This window comes from Phocoena phocoena, chromosome 2, assembly GCF_963924675.1.
Source record: "Phocoena phocoena chromosome 2, mPhoPho1.1, whole genome shotgun sequence".
In the NCBI taxonomy this organism is placed as follows: domain Eukaryota; kingdom Metazoa; phylum Chordata; class Mammalia; order Artiodactyla; family Phocoenidae; genus Phocoena; species Phocoena phocoena.
Genome location: NC_089220.1, coordinates 127965538 through 127982146, shown reverse-complemented (window position 1 = coordinate 127982146; position 16609 = coordinate 127965538). Strand labels below are relative to the sequence as shown.

The window sequence follows — 16609 nt, the reverse complement described above, 5'->3', positions numbered from 1 at the left end:
TTAGTAGATGCCAAGTTGTCCATTAAAGTTCCGTGGCGGTCGGCCCCCAAATCTCACAAGGAAATACTGCTAAATTCCTTTTTCCAGCGTATCTACTTCCTCTCGAGTATTGCAGACGTAATCATAAACACAACCTGGTTGCAGCCACAACCTCACATTCTAGTGTGAAGCCCCCTGACTCCCGCAAACAGTTCCCAAGCTGCTAGAAACCCCGCCTCCGTTTGTAACCATAGGAACGGCTGGCACGCCGCGAGCCTGAGATTCCCGATTCCGCCCCCTCCCTAACTAATATTGTTCCCCACTATCTGTCCACATGGGCGCACCGCCTCACTATTGGTCAGTGCCCCAGGACTGTGCCTTGCCCCAGCCAATAAACGGACTGTGCACGTGTACACCCGCAAATCCTGATTGGTCACCACTCCCTGATCACGCACTGCCTTCCTGCGCCAGCCCGTGCGCGGCGGCGCCAATGAAATGACTCAGTAGCCATTTACAACCAATCAGCACGCCGCGCGGCTCACAGCCAGCCTATGGGCGCGCGCCGGGGGTGGGTTGTCCCGGCTCTTTTCCATTCCCAGCTGGGTTTGTTAAAGAGACAGGCCCTACGGCGCACCGGGGCTCCACTGGGCATCGCAAAGCGGCCGCGCGGGCCCTCGGCGTGAGCTGGCGCCCGTGACAGCGGCGCCGCTCTGCTTGCGACCCCGGCTCCGGGCCGCTGCCGACGTCCTTGGTGCGGCCGCGTCGGCCGGTAGGATGGGCGGTGAGGCGGGGTCCGCGGCGGTGGTGGGCTCCGAGGGCCGCGTGAAGAGTCTAGGTCTGGTGTTCGAGGACGAGCGCAAGGGCTGCTACTCGAGCGGCGATACGGTGACAGGGCATGTGTTGCTGGAGGCTGCAGAGCCGGTGACCCTCCGGGCGCTGCGCCTGGAGGCCCAGGGTCGCGCCACCGCCGCCTGGGGCCCGAGCGCCGGCGCCGCTGCCCCGGCAGCCGCCTCGGAGGTGGAGTACTTGAACGTGCGCCTGAGCCTGCGCGAGCCCCCGGCCGGTGAGCGCGGGCCACGGCCCCGGAGAGGGGCTGGCGGGACTGGGAGAGGGCAAGCCGGCGGATGCCCACCGGCTGGGTGGGCGGGGGGGGGGCGGGAATCCACCCACGGGGTAGCCGGCCTCAGTTTGGTCGCCTTGACGGGCGGGCAACAATGCCTGCGCCCCCCATCTCACAGCACCGGGGAGATGGTGTTCACTTCTGCTGGCGCCCCGCCCCTGGCTCGCTGGGGTCTGACTGCCTCCAGGGTCCCAGGACCATGTAGGACAGCTCTGGGAGTGAGCTGTTGCCATGGGAACCTGTGATGGGCAGTCAGGAATCAAGGATCTGGGGATTTAGGTTCCTTCTCTTGTGGTCTGAGGAGTGGAGGGCGGAACCAGAGTTTACGAGGTTCCATTCTCGGGTGCCCAGTTTATGGGGGCCCCTTCTCCCCCTACCCGTCTCTAGATGCTAGTTCTTGGTTCATGATGAGTTAGCAAAACCTCAGTCTTAGGAGGAGGGAAGTAGTTCCTGAGCGTTACGAGTTCAAAGGAAGTGCTTTTTGACTTGATCATCATATTTGGTTTCCCTCCTTTGGGGAGTGGGGTAACTTAAGAGTTCTACGTCTTACTTTCTTTGTATTTATTTTTCGCTTCTTTTTGTTTCCTTTGCATTCTCTTCCTCCCTCCCCTAGCCCACCCCCATAGACCTTTAGTGACAATGGGATCTGGGCACTGGAAGAATGATGACCCTTCTTGTGAAGTCCAGTTAATAGTGTAGGCTTTTACACTATTAAAAGTGCCCATGTGGAAACTCACTACATGGATATTCTATCAATATTAGGTGCAAAAAAATATTAGGAACGGTGAGTCTTAGTCTTCTTTCAGTTGGTAGGAGCTACTTTAAACTATTTTACTTCTCTGCCTCATCAGCTTCAGCATTTATCTGTAAAATAAATAATGGTATAGACTCTCGGCCCTTGAAGAATAAAATACAGCGTATCAGTGTTTAACCTTTGCTATGTATTATACAAATATCAGTAGTAAGTGCGGTTTTTCCATGTCCTGCTGTGGAGAAGTAGACTATTCACAGTTAAATCCTCAAGGTATGTGAGAATCGAGTAATCCCAAAAACTGTGGTGAGGGAAACATGTATGAACCAAAGCCCTCTTTTGGATTAACAAGTGTAGTATGTTAGGTGACAGTTCTTACCTGCCTTATGCCCTTTCATCAATATGGTTTCCAGAATCAACCTATACATGCCTACCCCAAGGTAACAGACAACATAGATTTTCAAGATGGCTGACTGGAGTCAAGGGCAATGGAAAAGGAAAGTAAATTGTTTTTTTGTCCAGGACTTTGGACTCTGTATCTCTGTGCCCATAACTACTCAGTAAATAGATGTAAGATAAATAGCAGTTGGACCTGGGATTCGAAGTAAAAAAACCGCTTTGGTAAAATCTGGGCTATCAAATAGTGTTTGATTCACAAGTCAGGTTTCGTCTTGTCATTCTAACGGAATAGAATGGCTAACCCTAGACAACCTGAAAATCTTAGCTTGTTTTAGAATGTACCATAACAAACTCTCTGCAAAAAGTAGAATCATGGTCTGTTTTAGTTGATTTCATTGAGAAAAAAAAATCACTCCTAATATCTGTAGCTTGGAAGAGGCTAGCAACTTTACATAGTTGTGGACTCTTAGGTTCATTTAATTCCAAAACCTAGCTGAATTTCAGCCACCTGAAGAGATTTTTAGAGATCCAGATATTCAGGAAGTATGGCTCTGGGATCTATTTTCAAAAAATCTACTGGATAATTTTTCAGCATTGTTAATCGAACTACTTGCTATCATGGTGATTGATTTTCTTCATATTTTTATTCAATAATTATGGTAGAAAGACAAGACACATCAGAGAGTTGGTTTCACATCTTGGTCGCACACCAGGAGTATGACCTTGTGCGCGTTCCTCATCCTTCCTGAGCCCCAGTCTGCCTCTGTGATGGTCTTCTAGCTCCCACGCTCACCAGTGCTCTGAATTACGAGTTTGGGCTGAAGGACCATTAGCGAATGAAACATCTTGTGACATTGTAGTTCTCATTGCATAAGACAAAGGTAATAAACTATGAGAGCAGAAGCAGAAATGGGCACATGCTTCAGTTTGTGGACCTTCTTAATTAAAAATTAATAAACAAGAGAAAGCAAGCAAGCAAAGATTTGTTTCCAAATACTATAACCCAGGTTTATCAACTTTCTCAAAATTTTTTCCTGTTTATGTTTTGAGGTAGTTGAAAGTCTCATTTTAAATGTTCTAGTTCCTATGTTGATTTGTTTTTTCTCTGAAGAGGGAACTTCATCTCTCTCTCAACCTCTTCCAATATCCTGTGCAACTCTGTTCTTCACACTTGCCTGTCATGCTCTGCCTCATTCCCTTCCCTTCATCTAAACCCCTTCTCACTTGTTTCCATGCCAACCCTTACTTCAACAGCAGAAGTGGTCCTCAAGATGCCCCCGCCACTGCCATGGACTCCAGCATGCTAGGGTCATTACTTGTGTACAGGTGTCTATAGCCTCCTTTCCTCCCAAGGTCTATTTGGGGATTGAAGTTATTTAGGTTTGTATCCATTTCGTATCAGCTTTGTGCTTGATATTTAAGCATTGTAAATTTTGAACATAAATGAAATCCACGTTTTTAAACATTTCAAGTACTTTGTCATATTCAGTAATCTAATGATTACAAATTAGAACTTTAGCCCAGCTCTAAGGAGTGTTGGGATTCCTTGAGCCTAGTACCTGATAGCTATAAAATGGAGAGGCTTCCCTGATTCCAGTGCTGTAGCACTGCTGGGACTTATAGGGCGGCTCTGGACCCACCTGAGCTCTGGGACTCACTCTGTCACTGTCATTTAACATGGTCTCATGTCCCTATGACTTATTCACTTAGCTTCCAGGTCACCCCCCTTTTGAGTATTTCTATTTGAATGATCTTAAGTGGCAAATACTTGTAAGGTTTTTTTTTTTCTAATATATTACAACATTGAAAATTGGAGATAGATTCAGGAAACTTAACGGGCCAGTAATGCATTCCTGTTTTCTAAAAGTATAAGGTTGAAATGTTAACTGAGTTGATGATGGTCTTAGAACTCTAGTATTTAAATGAAAAATTATCCCATTTCACTAGTGATTTCTGACCTTTAAAATTTTTTTAATGAATGGTTACAGTAGAAATCTCCATTTCATATCTACTGACCAAGCATATCTCAGAGAAAGTTCTCAGTCTGTTCTGCACTTTCTTCATCGTAATCATCCCACCCTTGATGAGGGAATTTAGTTCTAAACTTGAATCTATGCACATAAAATGAAGGGAACATTTGTAAGTATCTCTGGGGAGCCACCCAACCAACACTGATAGCCCTGGAGTTGGCTTCAGATCTGAACGATACAGTCTCTGCACTCATCAGGGCTCCAGCAGTGCCTCTGGCCTTGCTAGGTCCATCCACACCCTGCCTACTGGCCTTCTTACAGTCAAGGATAAGCCTCTGCGTGAAATGAAATGGTGCTGGCTGACCCCAGAGCCAGAGAAAGGAGTCGTGGCCGTGCTTGGCCAGGCCCACTCCATATCCCAAGTTAAACAACATCCCCTATTAATCAGTAATGACCCCTGCCTAATAATTTGTTCTGTTGGTTTGGCTATTTAGTATTCAGTATTCGTAATATTCCAAGTAAATTTTTCCTCTCCTTTTCCATCTCTGCCCAAAGAATATTTAGTCTGATTTTTGTGGTATACCCAAAATAAATAGATCTATTTTTTTCTAGATTAATTTTAGGTCCAGTTTAATATTGGTACCTCATGTTAATATAATAGTATACTAACATTAGTATACTCATGCTGGTATACAAGTGGGGGAAATAAATGTTTATGTATATGTAGATATGTATGTGTATATGGTTGTATATACATATATATGTATATGGGAGCTCTGGCATTTTATGGTAATTACTTGTGTAATTGGTCTATTTGCAGATAGAAGATACATATGTATATACATACATATATATATATGTGGTTTGAAATTGATTAAACTTGGTAAAAGTTGATTCAAAATTTAATTCTCTAAATCTCAGTTTAATGTACTTTTTGATGTATATTCAGTGTTATATATAGCTAGGAAAACCTTTTAAAAAAACTTATGATTTACATTGTGAAAATTCTTGATGTAATATGAACCTTAGTGAAAATAAAATGTATTCTCTTTTTTAGGTGAAGGCATCCTCTTACTACAGCCTGGAAAACATGAATTTCCATTTAGCTTCCAACTTCCATCTGAGTAAGTGAAACTGTGTAACTGGGGATTTCCTTTCCCTGCAACCTGTCTATCCAGTTGTATGGGCACCAAGTACCTTCTGACATTCAGGTGTGCATGTTTATCCTGAATAACCACTGAGTAGACCTAACCCCGCTCACCTTTTTTTTAAAAACAAAACAAAACACCCAACGCTTTAAGGGCTTTTCCCAGTTTTGTTAAACTGAAAAACAAAGTTAAAAAGTCATCTCTTTGGTTTATTTCAGACCTTTGGTAACCTCATTCTCCGGGAAATATGGAAGTATTCAGTACTGTGTGAGAGCAGTTTTGGAACGACCCCAGGCACCTGATCAGAGCATTAAGCGGGAACTCCAGGTCGTCAGTCACATCGATGTCAACACACCAGCATTACTAGTAAGTTCTTCCTTCTTCTCTTCCTCCTTCCCCTTTTCCTCCTTCCCTTCCATCCTCCTTCCTTTCAACTGTGGTCTCTACATTTAGCAAGTCTGGTGGCAGCCTGTCCTGTCACTTTCCGATATAATCTTATAACCCATAGGCATTCACTATAAATATGTGATTCTAAGTTGGGCAAATTACAAATTGTGTGTGTTAGTACTATTGATTGTGTCCCTGTTGTTCAGGGCTTCTTTTGCCAGAAAGTTACATGGGCTTAAAATGCATTAATAAGGCTTAATAATAATAATGCACACACACAGAGTAGTTACTTTTCCCAGAGCAGCCACATTCACAGGGCTGTGGTATTCTAAACTCTTCGCTAATAGCAGGTTGAGGAACAGTAATTATGGAAGAGTATTAATCACTCCCAGCCTGTTATTGAAGCTCAGGCCATTATGCTGTGTCTCCTTGCATTTTGCATGTCATTTTCTAACATTAAGTAAGTGCATGCAGCTGCTCTGGAGACCCTTTCACTTATCATTTCCTTATGACAGATTTGGCCACATTAAAGCATTGAACTTCTAATAATCACCAGAAATACTGTAGGCTGATAAGAAAGATTAGGCTATAAGTAACAACAGAATAGGCAAGATGGGAGTTAATTAGCTAGATTCTTTTATCTAAACCCATATTATCAAAATAATATAAAATTATACCTTGTACTTTCATGATAGCTACTAGGACCTAATGGTTCTTCATTTAAATATGAATGAATGATTTTTTACTTCATAATTTAAACTTTCCATCATGATACTGATGTTACAAAGATATATTTTTAGTATTGGAGGTTTCTCTTTCTACCCAGTGTTTTTAAAGATCAGGAAAAGAAACAGGAGTTAAAAGTTGTTTAACTCTACTTCCACACAAAAATGAAATAGAATTTACTCTGATGTTCACCTTTAGATTATAAAAATGTAACAGATATGCCCTAGTTGCATGGTCCCTTGTGGCCAAAATCGTACAATAGCCAGACCCAGCTGACCCGGCTTATAACTATGACTTATCACCTGCTCAGCACCTATTTTGAAAATTGATGATGCTAATAACTGCTTTGTGTTTCTAAAAACTACTTGGAATTGGGTGGTTAACTAATTCTAAACTATTTATGGGGCCATTGTGGCAAATAATTTAAAGATTTTTTATTTTTTGGCAAAAAGAGATACTATTTGTCCTTTACTGTCCTTTTATAATTGAAAAAAATATTGCAGCTTTGGGTTTTACAGTGAACTTTTGGTTTGTGCGTCTTGTAAACTGAGCATTTTAAACAGTATTTTATAATACTGTTTTATAAACAGTATTATATAAGCGTCTTGTATCGCTTATCTTGCTACTGTAGAATAGAAAGTGGGGTGGTGAGTTCAATAACCCTTTAGATCCATTACACTAGGTGTGTTATTACACAAAACCCAAAAATCATTCTAAGTTAAGGACACTTGAAATTTCTGCCTAATAATGCATTTTGAAGTAAGGAAAAAGGCTGTTTCCTTATTCCACATTTTAAATGCCAAGACAAAAAGAATATTCTGATTATTGATTTTTATACCATTTCTCCTTTTCCTGATCTACACATAGTCTTAAAAAAAAAAAAGTAGTTCTGTCATATTAATAGGTACTACTACAGTTTTTGGGGTTTTTTGTTTTTTTTTGTTTTTTTTTTTTTTTGTGGTACGCGGGCCTCTCACTGTTGTGGCCTCTCCCGTTGTGGAGCCCATGCTCCAGATGCGCAGGCTCAGCAGCCATGGCTCACGGGCCCAGCCACTCCACGGTATGTGGGATCTTCCCGGACCAGGGCATGAACCTGTGTCCCCTGCATTGGCGGGCGGACTCTCAACAACTGCCCCACCAGGGAAGCCCTCTACTGCAGTTTTTTTTGTTTTTTGTTTTTTTTTGTTTTTTTTGTTTTGCGGTAAGTGGGCCTCTCACTGTTGTGGCCTCTCCCATTGCGGAGCACAGGCTCCGGACGCTCAGACTCAGCGGCCATGGCTTGGGCCCAGCCGCTCCATGGCATGTGGGATCCTCCCGGACCGGGGCACGAACCCATGTCCCCTGCATCGGCAGGTGGACTCCCAACCACTGCGCCACCAGGGAAGCCCTCTACTGCAGTTTTTGATTGCTTTTTTAAAGGATGGTATATCACTTACCAGAAACACAATGAAAACATAGGATAAAATAGAATGATGTCACCCTAATTTGAATCTGAAAATTCACCTTAGTTTTCCTGAAAAGGGAATGATTTTTAATGCTTTGTCTTTAAGTATTTTACCTAGTTTGTCGCAGGAAGATAAGAAAGGTTGATTTGTTGTTTTTTTGGAAGACATTGCTGTACAACTGTTTAATAAAAAATGACATAACTTTAAGTTCTGTGAGTTTTCTAGACCAGTTTAATTATTTTTATTATTTGAACTTTTCAAGACCCCTGTATTGAAAACGCAAGAGAAAATGGTTGGCTGTTGGTTTTTCACTTCTGGTCCAGTCTCACTGAGTGCCAAAATTGAAAGAAAGGGATACTGTAATGGTAAGCAAGCTGTTTAAAAATCCAAATGCAAGATTCATTCATTTTATTAGCTAATTGTAAGTGATTTTTAATAGTGTTTTGTAATTTACCAAGGATATACTATTTTAAAACATGAATAATACAGTTGTCTGGTTCTAGTATAAATAATTGATATTTAAACATTTGCAAATAGATGAGCGGATAACAATAATCCTGGTATTTCTGACTTTAGTCCTGGTACTTTCGTAGCAAAGACTAAAACCAGTAGAGTGGGAAAATGCCAGCATTTTATTTTAATGTTGCAAAAAAATGTTCCAAGCAGTGTTGCTCAGACGAGAGCTGTTGTCATATGAAAGTACTGTTAGGCATTCTGACCCCATGCTGGCAATTCAAATATATGGGAGGGGCTAGAATGTAGAACATTGACACTCTTAACAGTCAGATTGATATCAGAACAACAATCTGTGAAGGGCCCAATTCCATCCAGTGGATTTGGCCCCCACTCCAGGGTTCTGGCCTCTTGGAAATGAATATGGTATAGAATAGTATGATGGTGGATGCATAACGTGGGTGTAAAACTTGCCTACTCCATCCATTGCTTTAGTTGTGTTTATCAGTTCCTAAAATGGGAAGACTTTGTTCTTCTGTTGGGAAGATTTTAATTTGTTAGGCACTAATGAGTATGTTAGTGATCTTCTGTACTTAACGTAGTACTGAATCATTTATTTGTATGTCTTCTCTTAACTTTTATAGATACTGGTCATTTACAGATCTTTAGAATTGGTAGCCTAATACTGCTACATTAGAAAAGTGAATCATGTGATAGTTAGAAAACAGTATCTACCACAAACTGCCATAAATTTTCACTTCTCTGACTCAGATTTGCAATGTAAGTTTTCCGTGAGGCTTCTCAACTTGTTAAAGCAGCGTTGCCACATTTCAGCTTTCATCAGTAACAGCTTTGTTCCACTGTGGAGAGAATTTCCTCAAGGGTCTCTGAAGGTGTTTCTGTTTTCTTTTTAGGAGAAGCTATTCCAATCTATGCAGAAATAGAGAATTGTTCCTCTCGTCTGATTGTTCCCAAAGCTGCCATTTTCCAGACGCAGACATACCTGGCCAGTGGGAAGACAAAGACCGTGCGGCTCATGGTGGCCCACGTGCGCGGGAACCACATTGCCTCCGGGAGCACCGACACCTGGAACGGGAAGACCCTCAAGATCCCGCCTGTGACGCCGTCCATCCTGGACTGCTGCATCATCCGAGTGGACTACTCCTTAGCTGTGAGCACGGCGCTTGGTGAAATTAAAGACGTAGCATGGAGCCATACCTGGTGCCGTGTTACTGAGAAGATGTACCTTTAATACCCAGGAAAATGTCATTTTATGTCAGCATTACAACAAATTGTGGAATATGTGAAGATTGGCCTTTGTTTTTTAATCAAAAACTATCCCCCTGAGGTATTTAATTAAATAACATGGAAGAATGAAGGTGCAGTAGGGCTGCTATATTGAAGACATAAGTAACTTTCTATATTTCTGTGTAAGCTGTGCTCACTTACAATGAAGTGTATTAAGGCCACACTTCCCCATCACAGAGCGTTCACTGTATTTCGTGGGCTCTTCATTTAGTTCTTCATTTTATTCGTCAGGACAATTTACAGTTGTGTTGGGGGTGGTAGCAGACAACAAAAGCATTTTTTCTATGAAAAAATAATTGGGTTATTTACTATGAGGTTTAACTTACATTTGTGCCTTTCTCTCTCTCTCTCTCTTTTTTGTTGTTGTTTTGTTTTTTGGCATATTAGGTGTATATTCACATTCCCGGTGCTAAAAAATTGATGCTTGAGCTGCCCTTAGTGATTGGCACGGTTCCATACAATGGTTTTGGCAGCAGAAACTCCAGCATTGCCAGCCAGTTTTTTATGGATATGAGCTGGTTGACGCTGACTCTGCCAGAACAGCCTGAAGGTAAAATGTTTTGAGGTTCTTTCAGAATGCAGTTTTACACATAGAGTACGTAAGAACAGGACGTATGAGATAGGAAATGCTCAAATGATAATTACTGCTGCCACTACAACTATTATTACTCTTTTTATTACTAAAAATCATCAAACATATTCCCAGAGGGGACTTTGAGAGTTTAGCTTATCCAATACAATCTACATCTCCTGATTCCTATTTATAATAGTAGAAGAATGGAAAATAATCAGAGTAAGAGTATAGTGTGTTATGTTGGTGTCTTCCGTAGCCACATTTCAATGATTTTTTTAACCTAGACTAAAACACACACGTCTCAAAGAGAATATAAATCAGTGTTAATAGTATTTTAATAAAAGCAGGATCTACTGAATATTTTTTTGTTGTAATGGGCACAAAAACTTCCTGCTTAGAGGAAAAAATACCAATGTGTTATCTTCAAATTAAGCTAAGTTTCTTGTTCCTGTAAGAGTTCAGAAGAGAGTAATGTAATCAGTTTTTGCCTGGATTTCTTAGAGCCAACTCCTTTTTTGTTTCAGCACCACCAAATTACGCAGACGTGGTGTCGGAGGAAGAATTCTCTAGACACGTTCCTCCTTACCCTCAACCCCCTAACTGTGAGGGGGAGTCGTGCTGTCCTATGTTTGCCTGCATTCAGGAATTCAGATTTCAGCCTCCGCCTCTTTATTCAGAGGTAAAGCAAAAGAAAATTAGACTTGTGTTGTGCTGTTTGTAAATAATCCTCTGTGTCTGTTTTTGACTCCCAATTAGTAGAGGATACATACAAAAAAATTTTATGATGGTGATAGATTATCACTGATCCACTTACCACATTTTGCGGTGTTTTCTTGGTACTCTCTATCATACATGTAGAGTACCATGGATTGCCTTTAAGGCCATGGAATACAGAGAACTTAAGTGGCCTACTGGGACTTAATAATAGGCTTTAAGCAGTTTGGCTTATGACCATATAATTAGAAATAGATACTAGAATCACGTTAAAGAATGCTTCAGTAGTAATCTTGGTCTGCTCGTTTTTGCAGGTTGATCCACATCCTAGTGATGTAGAAGAGACCCAGCCTGTTTCCTTCATTCTCTGAACATATTTCAGAAATCACTGTGTTCATCACCAAATTAGAATGTTGGTTCTTTCCCCCTGTCTTTTTGGGGAAGAGGGAGGGAAGATTAGCTTAAGAACATAAATAGACATCAAGACTGAAGGTGATAGAAATTAAAGAATGCGTGAACTTTCCAGTGGGCCAACAGGATTGTTGCACAAGTTTGTGATGTGGTCTTGTATCCCTTTAGAACTATGGGACAAAGATGTGAATAGTCACAGAATGTAATGGAAGTCCTGATGGTGATAGAGTAAGTGAAGAGTGCCTATGCTGACCCAAGAGAAAGGTGCCTGTAAACAGTGAAAGCACTATGCGAGCATATCTTTACAAAGGTTTCTCAAAGTAGAACAGATGTATCCTCAGCTTTAAGGCAGTATGGACGCATTGGGAGGAGACTTGATTTTGGAGAACGTAGCAGCACAGGGTGTGCATGAACAGGAAAGGGGCCCACTCTAAATTAAACATGAAGCGAGACCCTCTGGTGTCAGGGTCTTCATGATTTCTAACCATATTCCATAGGACTGAAGTCCTTAAAAGAATCCTTTTCGGAGGTCATGGTCTTATGAGGTTCTAATAAAGTAATACAGTTTTCACTCTTTTAATGGTAGTTTAAGAGGTAGTTTGTAAGTTGGCTATACAGTATTATGAAACCAAGAAAGAGTTCCTTCCTTGAAAGGCTTGTCAGTTGAAAGGGGAAAGGTGTACTTCAATATGAAAACACATTTTGTTGAACGTTGCACTTTTTATCCTCTTCAAGTACTTCAGCAGAGTACATGTTTGATTTTCCTCATGTCTTATTTACCTAGGAGCATATTAGAAAAAGACAGGGTTAAAAAAAGAAAAAGAAAAAAAAAAGCTTGCATCCTTAGGATGCCTTGATAACTGCACAGGGGGAAAAAAGGCCTTTTTTATCTACCTCTGGTGGGGTTATCAGAATCAGATATATTTTAAAACTCCAGGCCGGTGAAGTCTTCTTTGGAGTTTCTGCTCATTTGCAGTAGCAATCTCATCTCTCCTATCCCTAAACCTGAAACTGGACCAAGGGCAAAATCTACAAGGTTAACATCAGTTGAAAGTTAATATGTGTATACCAAAGGGTATTTCAAAATAAATGCAAAATCAAGGCAGAAATACCATTTTCCATTTTTTTGAAAAGTCATATAAACTTAATTTCTGTCAAGAGACTTAAGTCTACTGATGGCAGTCACTGTGTTCATTGTTATTCCAGTTCTTTAGTAATTCTGTTTAAACTGTGATTTTTTTATTGTTTTGGTGCAATATTTTATTATCCTTTAACCTCAGGATATTCAGACCAACAAGATTGTGTTGCTGCTAAAAGACTGAGCAGTGTTTTTACTGTCCCCCTGTCCCCTCCTAGTCACAGTCACATGTTTGCTTGTTTTTACTTTAATCTGTTGGTTTTGTGAGCTGAGAGCATTTCTGTACACTAAGTAGAAGGGAGGTAGGGGTTCCCATGATAGAGATTTTGGACCAGCCCAGTACTTTGGTTTTCTCCATGTCCTGAGGGTTAGATCTGGAAACCCTGGTGCTTTCCATGCAGAATACTGTGGGACGATTAGCTTTTCTTTCAGTCAGTATATTTCGTTAGAAATAGAAAAGTTTTAAGGTTAAATTTTGTATGTAAAAATTAGCTGGACATTTGATCAGGGATTTTTATACAAACATTAGGTAAATGTACGCTTTTCACCCTTGGGTATACCTCTCTTCTCTGTAATCACATAAGCATCTTAAGCCGTTTTTTCATCTTTTAAGCTACTGAATGAAAATCACAATACAAACTGTTTTACCAATAATTGTGGTACTGAAATTGTCACAAATCTTTTTTCCCTGCTTTGGTTTTTTGGTGATCTTTTATTTTGCTTTGTTTTTGTGTGTTAGCTATGTGCTGTCTAAACAGTTTTACTTTAAAAAAAGATCACCTTCAGCTATTTCTTGACCTCTGAGTTGCAGTTTACATGTTTTATCAAGACATTTTCCATCTCCATGATACCAAAACAAAGTAAAAGAAACAAAATGGTATGGAGGAAGAGAAAGTTTAATTATCTATCTGGCTGCAAGTAGAAAAGCAACTGCTTACTGGAATCCTTCAGTAGGATCGTTTTGTCACCTTTTTTAAAGAAATGAAGTGCACCTACCAAATTAAAACAAAGCTGATTTTTTAGCACTTACGAGAATAGCTAAAAGGTATGATTTGCCTTATTGAATTGATATTGGTATGTCTGACCTTAAGCAGTAGGTTGAAACTGCATACCTTTATATAATCAAATTATTTGATGAAGGTAGAAGATTCTACATTGGAACAGAGAATACTTGGGAATGAAGGTAATAATTTAGCTGCTATTTGCTTGTTTATTCTCCTCTTGCTTAGTTTGCAAAGAAACTGTGGCCTTAGAATTTTCTTTTTGATGCAAAAATTTTGAAATTGAGAAAGTGCATCTTTTGGCACACAAAATTCTTCCATGGGCAGAACTTTACTTTCATGTTTTTGTTTTGCACAATAAGAAACTCAATAGGCAGGGGTTATGTTTTTGATAAGTTAACTATGAAAGCTTTTTATTTTTATTATAAAAACGTAACAGTTTAACCCGGGGGGGGGGGGGTGGGGAGATTGTATTTTGTACTGTTGTCTGAACCCCATGGGTTCCTTTTGTTAATAAAATGATTACACTGATGCTGTGAGTTGCTAGTTTTGTTTTTGTTTTGTTTTTGTAAGACTATGACTTAAATTGTTACAGACTTAAGGGAAGTCAATACCATGAGACAAAATGTTACTGCTGTTAAGATCTGTTTGTAAATGTGTGCTATATCATCAGACCAGGCACAGCCCTGGTGGATTCTGAGCCTGTTTTCGTGATGGCCTCAGTTTCCCCAAAGGTAATCGGTTTTTAGCATTCTATGAAAAAGAGTAGTTGAGATGAGTGATTACGCTTAAGCTATATTGGTCATTGAGAGAGCATTATCTCCATTTATTCTCAAATAATAATGACCACTTCTTTAAAGCTTTCTGAGTTTTCATGTTTGTTTGACCAGAACCTTTCCAGGATTGATTTAGTAGGTCTGGTGGGCAGTCAGTGGACTCATACCGTGAAACACCTGTACGTAAGCCTCCCCTTTCCACGCACATACTCAAATGGACAAAAGTCATATATTTTGTACAGGGAATATGTAACAATATGTCATCTCAGGAAAACTGCCTTGACCCTCTGTCCTGGAAGATTTTAAACCTTAGCTAAGTGGTAAAAATTAACCCAGGTAATTTACTCTCCAGGTTTTTATAATGTGTGAGATGATGTTAAATAATTGTCTTTTCTGCATTCACATTTGCAATCAACATAAATCGAGATATTTGTCTCATGCAGTAAATATCGAGACAAAATTTGTAAGATTAACATTAAAGTTTCTGTAGTTTGTATTGCAAAGTTTCAGGACATGGCAGTCTGGGACATAGCCCTTATATTACAAATGGGGATACCAAAACCCAGAGGTGTAACCTGAAAATTTGGCCTACATTCTTTGTAAGATTCCTGCTCACTCTAAAATTTCCTGATTCTACTACAACTTTAATAGAAGTTATGGAAACAGGAATTGCTTTAAATTACATACCTTAAGACTTGGCAGACCTGAATACTACTAGGCATATACTAAATCAAGAGTCTTCAGCATTTATATCTAAAAGCCCTGTCTCCTAAAAGGATACCAGTCTTTGACTAAATTGCTTCATAAGTATGATTGATTGGTAGCTAGAATCCTTTCTTCAGCAGAGGCATTTGTTTCTAACTTTATAATTTGAAATAATTATAGGATCACAAAAAAATTGCATTAACAGTAACAGAGAGATCCTGTGTACCCATCACCCAGTCTCCCCCAACCATAACTATAACACATTATCAATATCCGGAAATTGACACTGACACAGTAAGAATTAACTAGAGTTCAAGCCTTCCTTGGATTTCACCTGTTTCTGAATAAACTCATTGTTCTCTTGCATGTTTTCCTATATAATTCTATGGCATTTTATTACATGTCTAGGTTCACATCACCACCACAATCAAGATAAAGAACTGTTCCATCACCACAAAGAAACTCCCTTGGGCTACCTCTAGGCAATCACACCCTCCCCTTCCCTAACCCCTGACTGAACTGTTCTCTATCTCTGTAATCTTGTCATTTTGAGAATGCTTAGATAAATGGGATCATTAGGTACGTACCTTTTGCAATTGCCTTTTTCACACTGCATAACACCATTAAGATCCATGCAAGTTGTACTTATTGATAGTTTTTTCCTTTGTGTTTCAGCTGCAACATTTCAAAAGAAATATATCGGCTATTACTTAAAATGCCTTCTTGCAATTTTCAAAGAAAATATGTAACGTGCACATGATACCTTTGTAAATATTGTTTTTACATTTGAGAACTACCTTTTATGTAGAAAATATTTAAATGCAGGTTTCCACAAACTTAGGGGTCATTTTCAGCTTGCCAAAGTCCGTGAAGTCTTTGAAGATAAATACAAAAAAATGCAAGGGCATTTGCTGCCCTTGGTTTACTCATTTAATAATATTTCCCTAATAGCTCTCTACTAGTCTTGTACTGTCTAGGGGAAGACTTTTTCTTTAAAAAGTTACTTCCTGGTACTATAGCCATTTCCCACTGGGACCCCAGCGCCGTATCTATTTAATGACTAAAGGACATAACGTGTTCCAAAACAAAATGCTAACTTTACATATAGGAACTCCTTATAATAACATAAAGATGTCCATGTTTTTTTATTTTGTCATTTAGATGCCAAAATCCATCTGAGTCCCTGAGATGAGCATTCTGTATATGAAAGCTTATCTGTATTAGCTTTCACTCCAAATATTCAGTTTTGACTGGTTTATTGAGTTGATTCAAGTAAAGTATAAAGGTTTATGATCTATATAGTTAATTAGCCTACTTCAAAATACGGTGCGCACATGCGCGCGCACACACAACGGTTTCTTGCCTGGAAACTTCCCTCTGCAGGCAAGATGGGTATCAAAAGTTATATTTATGTATCTGGGAACTCAAAAGAGGGCACATTACCATCACCAAGTATCCCACTACTAGAAGACAAAGGGTGAGACTTCTTTTTGGTAGCTGATATACTGGTGGGCAGTAAACAGATAAGGGTAAAGGAAGCTTTCAACTAAACAATTCTATGTTTCATAACACACCCTGAGTCACTACAGTTCGGGAAGTTGAAA

The 16609-nt window shown here is 40.0% G+C and overlaps 1 protein-coding gene across 1 annotated transcript; it reads left to right on the top strand.

Moving 5' to 3' along the window:
* Positions 1-753: 753 nt before the first annotated feature.
* On the top strand, positions 754-12664 carry ARRDC4 (arrestin domain containing 4). The gene is made up of 8 exons (XM_065871872.1): positions 754-1042; positions 5277-5343; positions 5586-5733; positions 8188-8290; positions 9293-9549; positions 10074-10236; positions 10785-10939; positions 11289-12664. Exons 1-8 carry the CDS (start codon positions 754-756, stop codon positions 11343-11345), a joined length of 1239 nt encoding a protein of 412 aa, XP_065727944.1. The 3' UTR covers positions 11346-12664.
* The last annotated feature ends 3945 nt before the right edge of the window (positions 12665-16609 follow it).